Source organism: Tauraco erythrolophus, chromosome 2, assembly GCF_009769465.1.
Source record: "Tauraco erythrolophus isolate bTauEry1 chromosome 2, bTauEry1.pri, whole genome shotgun sequence".
Classification (NCBI taxonomy): Eukaryota; Metazoa; Chordata; class Aves; order Musophagiformes; family Musophagidae; genus Tauraco; species Tauraco erythrolophus.
The window spans coordinates 106,253,902-106,269,654 of NC_141466.1; the positions used below are offsets into that span (position 1 = coordinate 106,253,902).

Sequence of the window (15,753 nt, forward strand, 5' to 3'; positions counted from 1 at the left end):
TCCTTTTGTCACTAATTTCAACGGAAAACAGTCTGACTCTGAAGTTCAGAGAATTTGTATCCTGAAGAGAATGAAATATTCACGCAAAGAAAATGACCTACTTAACACCAAGTATTCATATTTTTAGAAATAACAGTTAAAAGTTAATTTTTTTTGCAGATGCTATACACTAAACTTTAATAATCTTCAACTCTAGGAATAAACCAAATTAGACTCTGAAACGTAAATAGAGGTTTGTAACAGAAGCAATGTACAAGAACATGCTGAGAGGAAAAAAATAAATCAATGTCAAGTTAGACAACCTTGGGAAGAGCAGTTAAGAATCAGCAAAAGGAACCAGGGGAAAAAAATCCCAATAATCACACATAACAGGAAATCAATTACACATTGTATGTACAATGTTGAAAGACTGACTTTATGTATTTAGCACAGGAGATTAAAACACAGGGATATGTTTTTATCGACAGCACTGTGAACCTCATATTCATTTATAATTATCTGGATAATTGATAACCACTATTTTCACCCAGCCTTCACAAAGAAAAAAACCCAAACGCTTTTCTATGTCCACTAAGTATTAAACGTGTTCTGAATTCAAAATACTTAGGAAGTTGAAATGAATGAAAAGCAAATTTTCGTTTTACCAACTGACTAAGTGTTAATTTCACTGAAGAATTTGGATTCTTTAAAAAGAATTTAAAAACATTTTCAATGCCTAGTATTTTTAAACAAAGGTTTTATACGTCTTTTAGCAACAGCGTATCTTTCGAATCAGAAGGTACAACTCTACTATAAGAAACATGAGAAGAAATGTTACGGCTTCTGATTACTGCAGATTAGTCTAAATAAAACTAATATTTAACTTTGCCTTTAAAATCTACTAATTTAAGCAATATTTCACTTTTCTTACAAAATTCCAAAAATCTTTTTGCTTATCCTTTAATATATTTGTCATTCAATAAAATAGAACTGATACTATGTTATTATAAACACTCTTTAGAAAAAAATATTTGGAGAAAATTGCAACATTAAAGTTTCTTCCCTGTCTCTGCTTAAAATTTCTCCATGTTTACCTGATAGCATGTCTCTTGCCTTCCAGGTATCTTTTTACTTCGCTGTTATTGCACCAACTACAAGAAAGAAAAAAAAATTGACTTTTAACTTCAATGGATGATACTTTCTAAAAACAAATAAGCAAAAAACCCATAGTACATCTATTCAATAATCTCTACAATCAAAATGATTTCTTTCAAAACACTTCTTTCGCAAATGCTTTCCAAAGTCTATGATTCACTTCCATATATGCGCTCCTAGGAGAACACTTATATTACTATCTTATGCAGGATTCTTTATTATATTTAAACTAAGTATAAAAGCATGACTTACCTTTCTATTAATGTGTTCAGAATCTCACTATTTTCTTGAAAAAGGCAAGTAAGGTTGTTTGGCAAGGAAAGATAGCTACATAAGTGTTCAAACTGGTTTGATCCGTTTACTGTAAAAAAAAGTATAATTCTAATAATTACATTTTTTTAAATGACATTATCTACAATAAATGAAATACAGCTCTAAATAATGAGATAGCTATCTTTTTTAAAAAAATGTATTCCCCCCCACTCAAAATGTGGTGTGAAGTATGAAAGTGCTAATATAAGGCACCAGACGGCTACGTAGCTATGTCAGAAAATTGCCAGTAACGAAAACCAACTTTCCTCAAGCTTCCCTCTCTCAGCATGCTTCAAGCCTAGTCATGGGAGAACCACTACAGAGAGTTCAATGGCCTTTATAACTTAGTCTGTCTTTGTTTTAATGTCGTCCATTAAATGGTTACTCTGTGCTCCTCGGACTCTGTGACACAAACCAACACAAGGTGCTCCGTGACAGGCAGTATACTGCAGCCTCAGATACACAGAAACTGCAAATGCCTGCAATGCCAAACTCTACCAAAATATGTAGGACACAACCACCAGATTGCCACAGTCATACTAGTCTATTGATTTGACTCTCTGGGCCTCTGCTCTCCCAACTTTCAGGACAAAGAGTACCAGTACCTCTTCTGTGGCATGGCCTCTTTTGCTCCCGAATAAAGGAGTGAAGAGAATTACAATAAAAGCTGTGCTCACTGCCCTCTCATGCCCAAGTGATTACTGTTTCTCAGGCCTCAGTAAAACACCAGAGAAGAGCAATATAGGCCAGTTGGGGTATCAGTGGGTTCTGGAGCTGAGGAGCGAGAAGAGAAAGCAAAATACTCATTGCCAGAGTCACGGTCAGGACACCCCTCAGTGGCAAGGACCTGCAGGGCCAATCAAGCACCTGGGACTTGAGGACTGTAAAAAAAGGGAAGCAAAGCCTTCCTCTTCCCCTCTCCTACAAGCAACTCTCTAAAGGTCCATGGATCTACTGTCCGGAAGTACAACTGCACTTTGTACCTCATCTTTGGAGTATCCGTAACATAAAAAACTCAAGTGGTCACTACCAGTCCAGACTACGAACTTCAGAAAACTTTTTATAGAAAATCAAAGTTCAGGAAGAGAGATTTCTTTTCTTTTGGCCCAAATGCTTACGTATTGCAATTGTTAAATAAAATTAAAAAAAAAAAAAGAAGAAAAATCTACATTTTAAACACGGTTTGTCAAGGAGCTATGTGTCAAGGAAATATTCTATACCAAGTATCAAATCACGAAAATACCCATGACAAGAGACAACCGCTGCTCTCACGTCAGCTCAGCACCAAGTATCAGACTTAGCTTTAAACATGGGACTCCTGAAGCAGTATGAACCTACTTATTATTAACATCTTCAGACTTACATTCTATCCCTACATACACCATGTATGTGGAGGACAGTAAAGTATGTTACTAACATTGATTATTTGGGGTGTAATGTATCTGTGTATTTATAAAGAGCTATTCATTATTAGCAGATGCTGATTCGAATGAAATCAATGCAAAAGCAGGTCTCATTTGAAAACAGTAACCAATAGGAGATTTGAAATAATGTAAATTTCACTTTTTAAAAGAAGAGCACCAATTTCTGTTTTAATTTACGCAGAACAGCATTTGCCTCTATTAAAAATGATTTTTAAAACAGAAACAATTCTTTTTTTTTGCCTTTTTCTACATAGATAGGATTCTGCACTGGTAACGAGCCCACATTCATTCAATCAGCTTCTTCAGAAAAGAGAGTTTAAATGTAATTTATTCTGTCCATAAATGCTTATGTCTCGAAAAGCTGATTTAATACAAAGCAGACAGTACCTTGAATTTCTGAGGGTGCTGGGACTCCATTTAAGTAATGGAAAAACAAAGCAGAACATCTCAGGAACGGCATGATTCCAGCTTTTAGGTTCCTCCACAGGTGCCAGCCTGAGGAAATTTCTTTCAAGGCACTTAAGAGAATACAATTAAAAAAAGCTTACTTTTATTTAATTATTTCAGTTTGAGAGCTATTTTTTAGTAAGTCTTCAGTCATGTTTCATATTAAATTACTGATTTCAGTTGAAACAAGCATTATGTAAAGCATTCATTTCGAAGCTAGCTCCAAGAAAAACAAAAAAATAGAGATTCATAAAAATGTGACCAACTGGGACAGAAAATTTTGCACAGACATTTCGGATCCTAACATATTTTCTGTACTCAGACACTGTCAATTCCAGATTCTACACATCTGCAAATTGACTTAAAAAATTCTTCCAGAGCATAATCTTCATGAGCAGGTATCTTCATGAGCACAGAGGAATTTATAGGAATAGTTACTTGAAAAGTGAACTTAGAAGTAGTGGATAAGAAACAAGATGCAAGAGTTCTCAAGTTAAGTCTCATCTTTGACAGTATATAGAATTCAGTCAGTAGTTCATGTTGAGTCCAGACAGAGAAAATATTATAAAATTCTACCAGAAGATTGCACTTTTACCTTCCTGTACACTGGCAAAGAAATTTATACAGTGTAAGCACAGCTACTTCCTCTTCACTGTTAGTGTTTTCTTGATCCATGCCATTCTCTTCTGAAGAAGAAGGAAATAATAAGCAAGTTACTTCACCTATACATGTTTATACAGCAAGAATGTAATTTTTCAAGTTTTGAGAAAAAGGCCAAAACTAAGTGAAACATTCAACTGTACTACAATATGATGTAGTGGAAAAAAGTTTTCTGCTGCTAAGCTTATGCTATTGTCAGCTTCGGTGAGGTGTTGGGTTTACTTGTTCAACTGGCTGGGTTTCTTAATATACTTGCTTGGAGTTCTTAGCTTTTGGCACACTGTACCTTATCCAGTTCCTCTTGCCAGAAGATACATCAATTCCTTACTTCACTAACTGTAATTTAATCATCATGCAATGTCTAAGCCAAGTCTCTGCAAGAAACACTTCCACGCACTGCTATGTTAGCTGGAAAGCTAGGACTCATGACTAGCTATGCTCCAAAAACACTCCAGCATTAAGCAACAAAGACAAAACACTGAATTTTCACAAGTACAATTTATCAACACTTTCTAGGGGTTGAAAGAGAGAGCACTTGCAATTTTATTTCGCAACTGTAAACTGCACACGTTCATCAATAGCACCTTAGGGTTTTCCAAGTACAGATTTGAGGGATTTCAATAAAAGTTGAAAGAAAGTGGAATTACCTGTTGATGAGGTAAGTAAAATTTGTATTATGTGTGCCATAGTGACAAGATGAAACAGGTGAAGATCTCCAGTGCCAAGACTAACCCCTGAAAAATCCTGACAATGTATGGCAGGGAAAGAGAGCACCAAGCTTACCTGTAAGAGAAAACAAGAAAGGTGGTGTATTTCCTTTTCTTTTTGAATCTTCCCATTTTCTCTGCTCATACTGCAACTACACTCTTTGAAGGTAGCATACCTCATAAAGCTAATTTTAAAGCTCATTATCCAGTCATTACTTAAGGCAACATCAATCATCAGGGGGTTTTAGGGGTCTGTTTAGGTTGTTTGGGGTTTTTTTGTGTTTTTTTTCCTCCTATTTTTTGTTTGTGGTTTGTTATGGGGGTTGGTGTTGGTTCTTTATTTTGGTTTGGGGTTTTTTTTGGGTTTGTTTTTTTAACATCCAAAGAACACACATTCTCATTTTACCCCTTTTTATTTCTAGATAAGAATACCTGAAACAAAAAATGTCTTTGAATTGTATTAAGTAGTGAAAAAAATACTAAAAACGTCAACATTTTGAAAGGTTCCTAATCCAGAGTAAAGAGAAAGTTTCCAATTAAGTTTTTACTAGTGCCTACCGAATCAAAACATTATTAATATATATTATGGAATACTTACCAATAAATGAAACATGTCAATATCAAGTATGCAAGGAAGATTTCCATTTTTTTCATTAGGCACCAGTGCTGAGCATTTTAGAGAGAAAAATAAATTTATTAATTGAACATTTATATGTGAAAAGATTTTAGTGTACTTCAGCTACAAAATGAGAGCCACCTCCTTGGTTTATATGCTTAAAGTACTTCAAATACAAATGTACCTGTATATAGGTAGAAATTCAAGAGTTGTTTAATACTATCAGAAAAGACTCTTGCCTACTTGACTACACTGTATTGAAATGAAACAAACCCAAAATTACTATAACAAAGTAAGTGCTGCCATTCACTACTCCCACAGTGACTTTCTTTCACTGCTTAGGTTTCCAGTCGGAGATAAAATGAGACAGTATCTCAAGCTCTGATCCAGAATTAAGCTCAAACACTAGTGACTAAACAGAAACACTAATTGTTGTCAGTGGGACAGCTGTTAAAAAGAAACTTTTGCAATTTGCTTAATTTTACAGGGTTCACTAGATTTGCCTCGCTTCACTCATTTGCCTTCCAGACTGAAAAACACAGTGCTAAAGAGTCTCTTAAATTCATTATTTTATTTCTAAATAAGAGACATATTGGTCTCTCCAATAAGAGACCAATCTTACTCTCTTAAGAGAGTATTGGTCTCTCCACCTCTGTAGCATTCACATTCACAGCAACCACAAAGCATTAACCAAATCACTCCAGCTGACAACAGAATGTCAAACACTTAATAAATTCTAAATACCTCCATCTAAAAGCAAACATAAATACAGTGTCTTGAAAACATTACAGCATATTTAAAATAGCAATCAAGGAACAGTTGCAAACTTTACTCCAAGCAGTAAAATCTGATCTGCAGTAAGAGAGTTTCAACTGCAGCTATGAGAATAGTTTTACAATGTAGCTACAAGCATTAAGCTGCCAAGTTTAAAAACACTACTACAGTAAAAAATAGTCTCATTATAATAACACAAAAATACTTCAGTTGAAGACTGCTGCCTTGCTGGCCAAAAAATTAACAGCTGAAGATCTGTGACATTTTGAAGCTATTTCTATTAGCAAACATTTCACCACCACTCAGATTTCAAACACTTTACTTTCATAAGCATATAGCCACAGAACTCAGAACCATTTTTCACACTTTTGGGTTATCAAAAACATGACCAGAGCAAGGGATTTCCAAAAACAAACCTGTATTCAATAAGTTATCTTTATGTATAGTTCATAGAATACTGACAGGTCAAAGGCTAATAATTTTCCTTATTCCTAGCCTTGAAAAATAAAACAGCAAATGCTTTTCCTTCCTAAAAATAAAAGCAGTACATTTGCTTCTGTCAGCTGGCAGGAAGAAGGGATTTGAAGAAACCTGGATTAAAGCTTTCAAGAAAACCCAAACCATGCAGAACACCATATACTAACTACAATGTTCCAGTCAAATAGCTAGCAACGTTTTCTCTTCTACTTCACATAGAAAATGGCTCAATCACTGCTGCTACAAACTGTCATCAATTAGTTCTTCTCCATAAAGCTGCCAACTGTTTGCTGAAGTAGGCAGTATCGATTCTACTAGTAATTTCAGAATACAAATGGATTTTAAAAGTTTCCCTGGCCTACTGACTGTAAACATTAAAATTATCCCATTTTATAATACCCTTCCAGAACAGTCCTCTCACGAGTAATTACTGCATTAAGGTGAACTTCAGACTTTTCACCTGCATCTACAAATGCTTCAAGCTTGGAACATTTTGGCTGCTCTCATTAAAATTCTCAACTAACATACGACATTACATATAAGTACTGTCTTATCACAGAGCCTACTTTTCAAAGACAGAGAATTTTGCAGATATATTGCAGACCTCTGCAAATATCCTATTTCCTTTCAATACTATATTAATCTTAATATCCTCCTCTTTAAAGTTCCAGTATATCACTTTTCTTTTGTGAAGGACCACGCTTCCTTCTCCTTTGCTCTAGGTATCTTTCTAAAAGCAGCAACATAAATGCTGAGAAGAATCAACAGAACTCCTTCATAGCAAAATATCCATGCTTCTCTTTAAATGTACTGGAACTGCAGACCAAAAGAAATCTGTGGGGTTTTTTTTCAAATTACAATGAAGTATGTACAGGTACAGATGTGAAAATAACAGCTCTTGGTCTACTAAAAACCACTACATAAAACAATCTTCTTAAAATCAAGACTAATAATCATTCTGTCAGCATTTTTCTATATTTTCATAAAAACAGCATCAGGTGGTGAACTTACATGCTAATAGAGTACAAAAGTGACCCTGTACTGCTGAAAGAGATGAAACTGTCCAGTGAGCTGCTGCAAATCTTGTTAATGATGTAAGGCAGTCATCCTTTGAAAACAAAGAAAAAGAGACACTGCCACTGTTAATGAAGTTCCTCAACATGAAAAAAATCTTTTGAATAACAGCATTCTTTTCAGGCCCCTCAGCTGCAGGTTATGGGAGCAGTATGAGCGTCTAAGTACATGACAGATATTTATGTTTAGGCAAATATACAAGTTCCCTTCAGTATTCTTATTTTGACTATTTCCATGAGAAACCCTGGCCTTACTAAACTATGCATTCATAGAAAAAAGACGTAATAGTTTTGCTAGAGTTGATTTTTAACTAGATTAATAATCCAACTGATTGACTAAACAGTGGGATCCAAAAACCAAAGCTATCAAATAACCATAACTTAAAATTTAGATATTCTGCATTAAAGGAACATAATTCCCCCTTTTCCACCAATCCAGAGAGGAACTACTACTTGATTCTTACCTGTCGACAGGGTAAATGACCAAATAATGGTTTATCTTCATCAGCTAAAATTCGTTCTGGAAAAAAACAAAACCACAAAATATTTCAATGCTGTGAATTTAACTAAATTCCGAAATTCACCTATAAAGGAGTAAAATGAATACAGCAGTACCTATAGTCTGTATCGTGTAAGCACAGCTTCCCCAGCACATTATAGGTACACGTGGATCTTCTTCATTTGGATGAACCTTCAAGCCCACTTTGTATGTTGCCGTACCAAAAGTTGTCAACATCTCTTTTATGCTCTCAGAATAAGGATTCCTAAAACAAAGAAAACAGTATTACTAATTCCTTATTTTCTCCACTGGCAGCATAGTACTTTTAATAATGAGCATTCGCCCTGTAGCTGAACACGTGGATTCTTAAAATTTAAGTGAGAACTCCAGTATCTACCTTTGGATCTGGTATTCTGTAAGCTCTTTTGTGCGACAGACACGCTCCCAATTATTTTTTGATTATTTGATTGGTTGATTATTTGATTGGAACCAAACTAATTTTTTAGTGTTAAGAATATATAGTCTTCAAAGATAATATAGTTAAGCTTAAATTAAAAGAATTGTGTATGACTGATGGCAAAATCTGTCATCAGCTGGGATAGGTGTCTTGCATTTTTGTGTGCAGCTGGCAGACAAACACCGGTGCCATGTATAGAACTTAATTACTCTCTCAAGTGAAGAAAGGGTAGTCTCAAATACAAACACACCATAATAGCTGACATTCCATATTAACATAGCCTCCATTTCAGAGTCTTTCTTCATGTGTTACTTGTAGTGCTGGTACTGAGCTATTGATGATGAATTCTTCATTCAGTTACAAGTAACAGGGAAACAAAGCTTAACTGATGTCAAAATTTATACAACTACAGCATATTCTCTGCACATCCACTTACCACATCCACCTCTGAAATTCTACCACATTATTTACTACTTGTGGGTTGGGCTTCAATACCATCGTAACAACAGGATCAACTTTTCTACTCTAAGCAAAATTAATATATTTGCCTTAATCATTGAGACCTTACAGCACAGAAGTCATATTCTATTTTCATGATACCATTTCATGATGAATTTTTTATGATTTAGTAAGATGTAAATACACACTTCAGTTTGAAATCTGGTCTAAATCCTTCAGGTAGTTGCAGCTGATCCATTTTTTCTGAATTACCTGTACAAACAAGTAGTAATAAAACACTGATTATTCATCTATACATAATTTTTACATTATAAAAAAGTGCAGGAAGACATCACCAGAAACTGAAATTCCAAGCTATTCTCACCACTTTTGCTACCATCTCTCAACACCACTACCGCAGAACCGATATACTCTGTCTTTTTCACAGACAAATATACACATTTCTCCAGACTTACTTGCACAGTCTTCATCTCGAAGTAAATACAGTGCTTTTATTTGCTGGGATAATGTTTTGATCCACTGAGTTAGGTTTGGTTGGCCTGAAAAGTCTAACCTGTCCAAATATACATATAAACAAAATACACACATTAGTTAGAAACAAACTATATACAGAATTAGTATTTCATAGACATTCCACGTTCTGCTGTATCTCAACAGGCTCTTTCTCTGCTGTCCACATATTTCTCTATATTCAGTTCTCTTCCTGCAGGTCCTACACTTTACTATCCTTTCATACTCTAAATTCTGTATTATACAATAATCAACGAAGGTCCATAAACCAAAATAAGCAGGTAGGCAACTCATTTGAGATTATCAAAACAGAATTAACTAACATTTTGAACGAGGTTTTTGGGATGTGGCTTGTTTGGGATTTTGGGTTTTTTTTTTTTACATTTATTGAGGATGTTTATAAATAAACAGACCTGTTAAACAAAACTCTTGGTGGTGGAAGCAGAGGAATAACAGTGTTGCTTAAGCATTCACAAAGTGGGCAAAGGAATTCACCATTTTCTACATCATAACTTGTGTGTACTCGTAATCTTTGTTGTCTTCGTTGCTCTTTTGCTTGGACAGCATCAAAATACCTTTAGAAAAGAGCAAGATATTAGCAGCAAATTATTAAAACATTAACATATAAATTCATGAATTCTCATGAAAACACTGTTTCGCTTTTTCCCAGATACACATAAGAGAATTATCTGAAGGAAAAAGCTCTACCCTCTGACTGATAAAGTATTACTAACTGCAAGTTGTCCCCCGTTTTCGGCAGCCAAAAATCCCCCAAAGTGCTGAACTTCACTGGGCTGTGAAAATCACATTTAAGCCTGAACTTTAGCATTTCTACTTAGGAAAGAAAGAGTAAGGGGAAGATTTAGAGAGAAAGTTGAAGGATTAAAAAAAAAACATTCTTCAGTTTTACATAAAATTTTAAGAGAAGTGCCATGAGCATTATCTACATGCATACTCCGTTACAGGTCATGGAGCAGCAACTTGAAAAACTGGTAGCTGATCTCCAAATCCTATATGAAAAGGAACTGAATTTCCTGCTTTGCTAAACGTATCCGCTATTCCAGAAGCCTCCAAGATGGTTTAGCGCATGCCAGATGATGATCCAAAAATGGTCTGAATATAGGCATCTAAGGACATTTCCAGGATTTAACAGCAACTACACAGGACTGTACATGAGCTACGGAAGAAGATGAAGAACACATCTTCAGTAAGCAGAGATGTCAAAGACCACAAATGAAACCTGTGCATGGTTATGGCCATAGAATCTCTGGAAGCTCCTAATGATCTTCACACGAGGCAGAATTTGAAAGTAGGCACGTCAAGAGCCATGCCAAGAAATGAAAGCAAGGGCCTAATCGAAGTCAGAGGCTTGAATAGTTTGCATTTGTCACATGGCATTGGCACCACATAGCACTAAGCATGTTTATCCCCCTCCAAAAAATCAAAGAATAAAAATAACTGAAAAAGGTTTCACTAAAAAACCCCTAAGAACAAAGGATAAACTTGAGTTTATGTTGAAGATGAACTTGAACTAGGTCGCAGATGTTTCTACTTCAAATTAAACATGATGGAGGAATTAAGAGTGCATGGGATGCACTGTCATTTAAAATTTTAGTAGACAGCACAAGAAGCAGCAGGAACATGCCTATTACTGAACTGCAAAAACCCCAAAAGATTTGAGCTTCAGTGTTCAGATACATGTGTGCCACAGGAGATTACGCGTAAGCATAAACAAACAAAGGAAATAAGAGCTGCCATGTGTGGCTTTGGATTCTTTACCAAGATGACAGCTAGTAAATGAAAATTATTTTGAATATGTTTACAGTACTTATTATAATTATTTCTACTTTTTTTTTTCCACAACAGAAAGCTGTTTTACTTGCTTCATGAAATTCCTTTTTAAGTTTACTACATGATAGTAATTTTGCCATTAAAGTTAGTGCCATTAGGCAAACTGATGGCATGACATGCTATTTGGACTAAAAACTTAAAATATGGCTTTTTACCTTTGCCAACAATGAGCGTGCATAATATGTCCACAGCTACCCGTGTGTGTTCCACATGACAGATCTGGGTGCATGAATAACGGGTCATACTTTTCTGTATTTAAAATAAAACAAAACAACTTTCAAATAAGCATCTATCAAAAGGCTTAACTGCAGATAAATGTTACCACAATTGCGTTATTATTAAACTTTATCACAAAAGTATAACTCATTTGATGAGGCATAAAACATATTATTAATCCACAAGAACTTAAACTGTTTAGATCATTTACAAGTATTGTGTCATTTGTTTTGAGCATATGTACTGTACTCAGACTTCAAACCAAGCTTTTGCAGGTGCTGGGCCCTGGTAAAAGTCACCCAGATCTACCTGCAGTTTTGGTCATTCAGTATCATTAAACAATGAGTCTAAGAACGTTAATCTTCAGCGTGAGAGTGCAAAATGATTTAGTGCAGAAATTTTCTAGGTGTTTACATATACAGAATTCAGAGAAACCTTTGTAACAATGCCACTGATCATGGTGATCTGTTTCCCAAAGCTATCTAAATCCAAGCATTTTTAATTATTGCTAAGAGGCATTTCAGATCATCTAAGAGAAAGGAAACACGTATCATGCACTTTTACAGCACTACATCAACACCTCCTCTCTCATGTTATGGGTGTGTTTTAAGAACAAACACTTCCGATTTTAAAGGGTTTTTTAACAGTTACAAACAATTTGTCATGGCAGAACATTGAGATAACGCTCTGCAGTGATTTTACATTATTTAGAACACACACTTCTACCTCATTAAAAATACGGGAGTTTTGCCACTGAATATAACGAAGTCATTCACAATAATACAGTTAACGAAAAGGTGACATGTCTGTCTCAAAAAAAAAGCATGCAGTTGTTACGGTGACTCTAACATTCATTAATATTAAAAAACAACTATGAACACTACTTACCAGGGTCTGGAGTAATTTTGTTTCTATTTTTAGACAACACAGTTGATCGCTGAATAAATGCTGCCAAGACCATAGCCCTGCTGTCCACTTTAACTTCTTGCTCCTCCTGACACAATATGCACATAACAACCTGTCTGTGTTCAGCTACTCTAGTTTGCTCTGGTCCCAAGGCTGTGAGTTTTGCATCTGAAACTACAGGGCTAGAATATTCAAAGAACACCAGTGAGTAAATCATTTGAAAAACAGTACAAATCGATTATGACTTAAATGTGATTAATAAGCATACTAGCTTTATGATAAACACTCTCTGACAAAAATAGTTTTGGCATTCATACAATTCCTGTGTCCCCAGATATAGAACATATTTTCCATAAAAAATTCATACCCTCCCAACAGTATTACCCACTCCAGTTTAACACAGAAACTGTATCTGGGACCCTCTATCATCACTATCCTTTAAGTGCCTGACATAAATTCTGAAAACACTCTCCACTTCCCCACAAGACCATTAGCATGCTTCGATTCGTATTTCCAGCTACAAACAGGTTTTCTTCCATATTCTCAACAGACACATAATCAGCTATTTCCAATTTACTATGTTTAATAATGTATCTCTTCAGTTTTGTTAACAATTCACTGTATGATTTTACACAACAAAAATATTTGCCTGTTTAGGTTGAACACTTTGAGGATGGGAGGAGGGAGGTATCAACATTTACCCCACCATCTTGACAGAAAGGCAAAGGAAAGCATTCCCTTTACTGCTGCTTTTCCGGTCTCAAAAACTTGCGAATAGTTTTCCATCAAGACTAAATAAAGCACTTTTTTAAGCAGTAACAATAGGACAATTTGAGGTAAAAGTTGAAGGATAAAAATTCAAACGAGATTCCTTTACCTATTTTCATGTACTCCAGAGGTTGAAGTATCTAGCTCCTCCAAAGTTTGCTGGAAGAGTTCTTTGTTTTCATTGATGAAGTGCCGTTGCATCTCAGACATCTGGGCCATGATCTTTTCCCTGCGCAATCTGGCAATCTCGGCTTTTCGCTTCCTTTCAGCTTTGTCTTTGTCACGTGAACTCTGAAATTGTATTGTTCACTCACTCATTTTTAACATCTTGTTGCAACAGACAATTTTAGCTACTGCTATGTGTAACTGACAAGAACCTCTAAATAATGAAAATCTCATAAAAAGACAAAAGAAAAGTCTACTGAAAAGTTATTTTGTGCCCTCTTTTCTTTAGCTCGTGTTCAATGCCACATGCAACTGCAGATCCAGAAGAGGACCTCTCCCTCTCAACCTTTAACTGTGTTTTGTATTTCTCTTCCCCTTGACTATCGATAAAATAAAAACGTAAGTGACAGGTCTCCTCTCCTCTCTAGTGCTGCTCTTCCTCCATACTGGAGGTATTCCTAAATGCACTATAGCGTTCCAAGGTCTTTGTGTGGCCTCTAGAACATCATGTCAAGCTCAACAAATTGGCAGAGCTTATCTGGAATGACCTGCAAGGTAAAAATACACAGATACCATTTCTTTTAACAACTTTCCAAGGAGTTCTTATAAAAACTTCCTAAGGAGTCTTAAATTACAGGAAGAGCAAAATCATTAAATGCTGTAATCAGTACTACAAAGAGTTCCAAGAAGTAAACTTGCAAAAAATTTGGAGACTAAAATACATAAAGCAAAGAAAAATAGTCCAGGGACTCTCCCAATATGTCTTTCAAACAAATGAGTTTGATCTGTAAGCTGCGAGAGAGAATTACTGATGCTTCCCATCTTTGATTTAGGGCTGCAATTAGAAATATAGTCCTTTGCTAGTCACAACCCAGGCCTGTGCCAGATCAGCTAACTGCTTCAGCTTGCTTTTACCTCCTCCATAATATTTCCTTCCGTTTCAGCCACAGGACTTGTAGAAGAGCTTTCTCTTAGTTTCTTAATAGTATTAAAAGTCTGTAAGAAAAAAACACAACACTTTATTTGTTTGTGACACATGAATATAATTGTGTATACTACAATGCTGGCCAGTTCATGTGCAGTGTTAGATTCTGGAAGAGGAAAAAGCAGGTACAACACATCAACATTGGAAATTGAGCAACCTGGTCTAGTGTAAGGTGTCCCTGCCCATGGCAAGGGGGTTGGAACTAGATGATCTTTAAGGTCCCTTCTCGACCAAACCATTCTACAATTCTATGAAATACAGAAATCATCACAATATAATTAGGAAAGTTTCCAAAAATCTTCTTTCCACTATTTCCAGCAGTTATATAAAACGGATTTACCTTCAATATCCATCTGATCATGTCCTTGTGCACTTCCAGATGAGGTGCGTTTTGCAGTGTTTCTAGCATAGCTAGGATACTAGGGGAATTATTGGGTGCCTCTCCTGGTTCTAAGGAAAAATTACGACAATTGATTATACCGTTACCTGACAAACTAATCCTTCACTAACATGAAAAATAACAAAAAACACTTGTATATGTTCAGCAGCTGAAGAATTCCTTCAAACAGGCACAATATGTAACTTTCATTGCTCCCTCTGCAAATATTTTCATGAATACCATCTGAATTCTGAAAATTTAGAGGAAATAGTCTAAAAAGTCTTGCTCACTGACTATATTTTCTTACAAGACAAATGCACTGTATGTGCTTCTTGGTTGTTTTCATTTTGGGAGCTGCCATGTAGAACTTCCATTTAAAATAGGTAGGAAATAAAATATCGGAAGAGTCTTAGCAACTTTCATGTCTTTGCAAAGCTAGAGGCACTAGTCAGAAGATACAAAGGAGAGACAAGTTTAAAATACCATTTAAGAATGCAACTACATTTTTTGCATTGTAGCATCTGATCATATACAGCAATCTTTGTTCAGACACAATGTAAAGATACGCAGAATTAGATTTACTGGGAATTACTCAACTTCTGGACTCCTCCTCTAGAAAAGGCCTTTAGTATTGCTACTATCATAGAAACTGACATATGTAAAGCACATATGTATAGTCAACTCAGTAAAATTTTGATGGACAAACAAATATACTCTTCTGGTAAATACTGTTTCAGAAGAATAAAATGAGAGATACTGGTATTTTCAGTTATTTAAAATTTGCTATTCATATGAAAAGACAGACATACTTGATATTTTCTGAGTGAAGGTAAATGTTACAACATTCTCCTCACTGAGATTCTCCAGATGTTGTTTTTCTTCTTGTAGTGCCATTCCAAGTAAATGCAAAACCTAGGTAAAAATTTCAAATTTT

The 15,753-nt window shown here is 35.4% G+C and overlaps 1 protein-coding gene across 5 annotated transcripts in view; it reads right to left on the reverse strand.

Annotated features, from left to right (window-relative positions):
• The window catches only part of UBR2 (ubiquitin protein ligase E3 component n-recognin 2), a 59,222-nt gene that overhangs the window by 4,821 nt on the left and 38,648 nt on the right, over positions 1-15,753 (reverse strand). For 2 of the 5 annotated variants that reach the window (XM_086631701.1, XM_086631702.1), the window contains exons 26-43: positions 15,629-15,731; positions 14,781-14,890; positions 14,371-14,451; positions 13,400-13,581; positions 12,505-12,704; positions 11,556-11,649; positions 9,963-10,124; positions 9,495-9,592; positions 9,228-9,291; positions 8,240-8,388; positions 8,089-8,144; positions 7,563-7,659; positions 5,283-5,350; positions 4,625-4,760; positions 3,913-4,003; positions 3,258-3,388; positions 1,387-1,495; positions 1,074-1,130 (exon numbers count right to left, since the gene is read on the reverse strand). In XM_086631701.1, the coding sequence (XP_086487827.1) occupies positions 1,074-1,130; positions 1,387-1,495; positions 3,258-3,388; positions 3,913-4,003; positions 4,625-4,760; positions 5,283-5,350; positions 7,563-7,659; positions 8,089-8,144; positions 8,240-8,388; positions 9,228-9,291; positions 9,495-9,592; positions 9,963-10,124; positions 11,556-11,649; positions 12,505-12,704; positions 13,400-13,581; positions 14,371-14,451; positions 14,781-14,890; positions 15,629-15,731 (1,988 nt within the window). Of the gene's footprint in view, positions 1-1,073; positions 1,131-1,386; positions 1,496-3,257; positions 3,389-3,912; positions 4,004-4,624; positions 4,761-5,282; positions 5,351-7,562; positions 7,660-8,088; positions 8,145-8,239; positions 8,389-9,227; positions 9,292-9,406; positions 9,412-9,476; positions 9,593-9,962; positions 10,125-11,555; positions 11,650-12,504; positions 12,705-13,399; positions 13,582-14,370; positions 14,452-14,780; positions 14,891-15,628; positions 15,732-15,753 lie in introns of all 5 variants that reach the window. The other 3 variants (XM_086631703.1, XM_086631704.1, XM_086631705.1) reach the window with 2 other exon arrangements.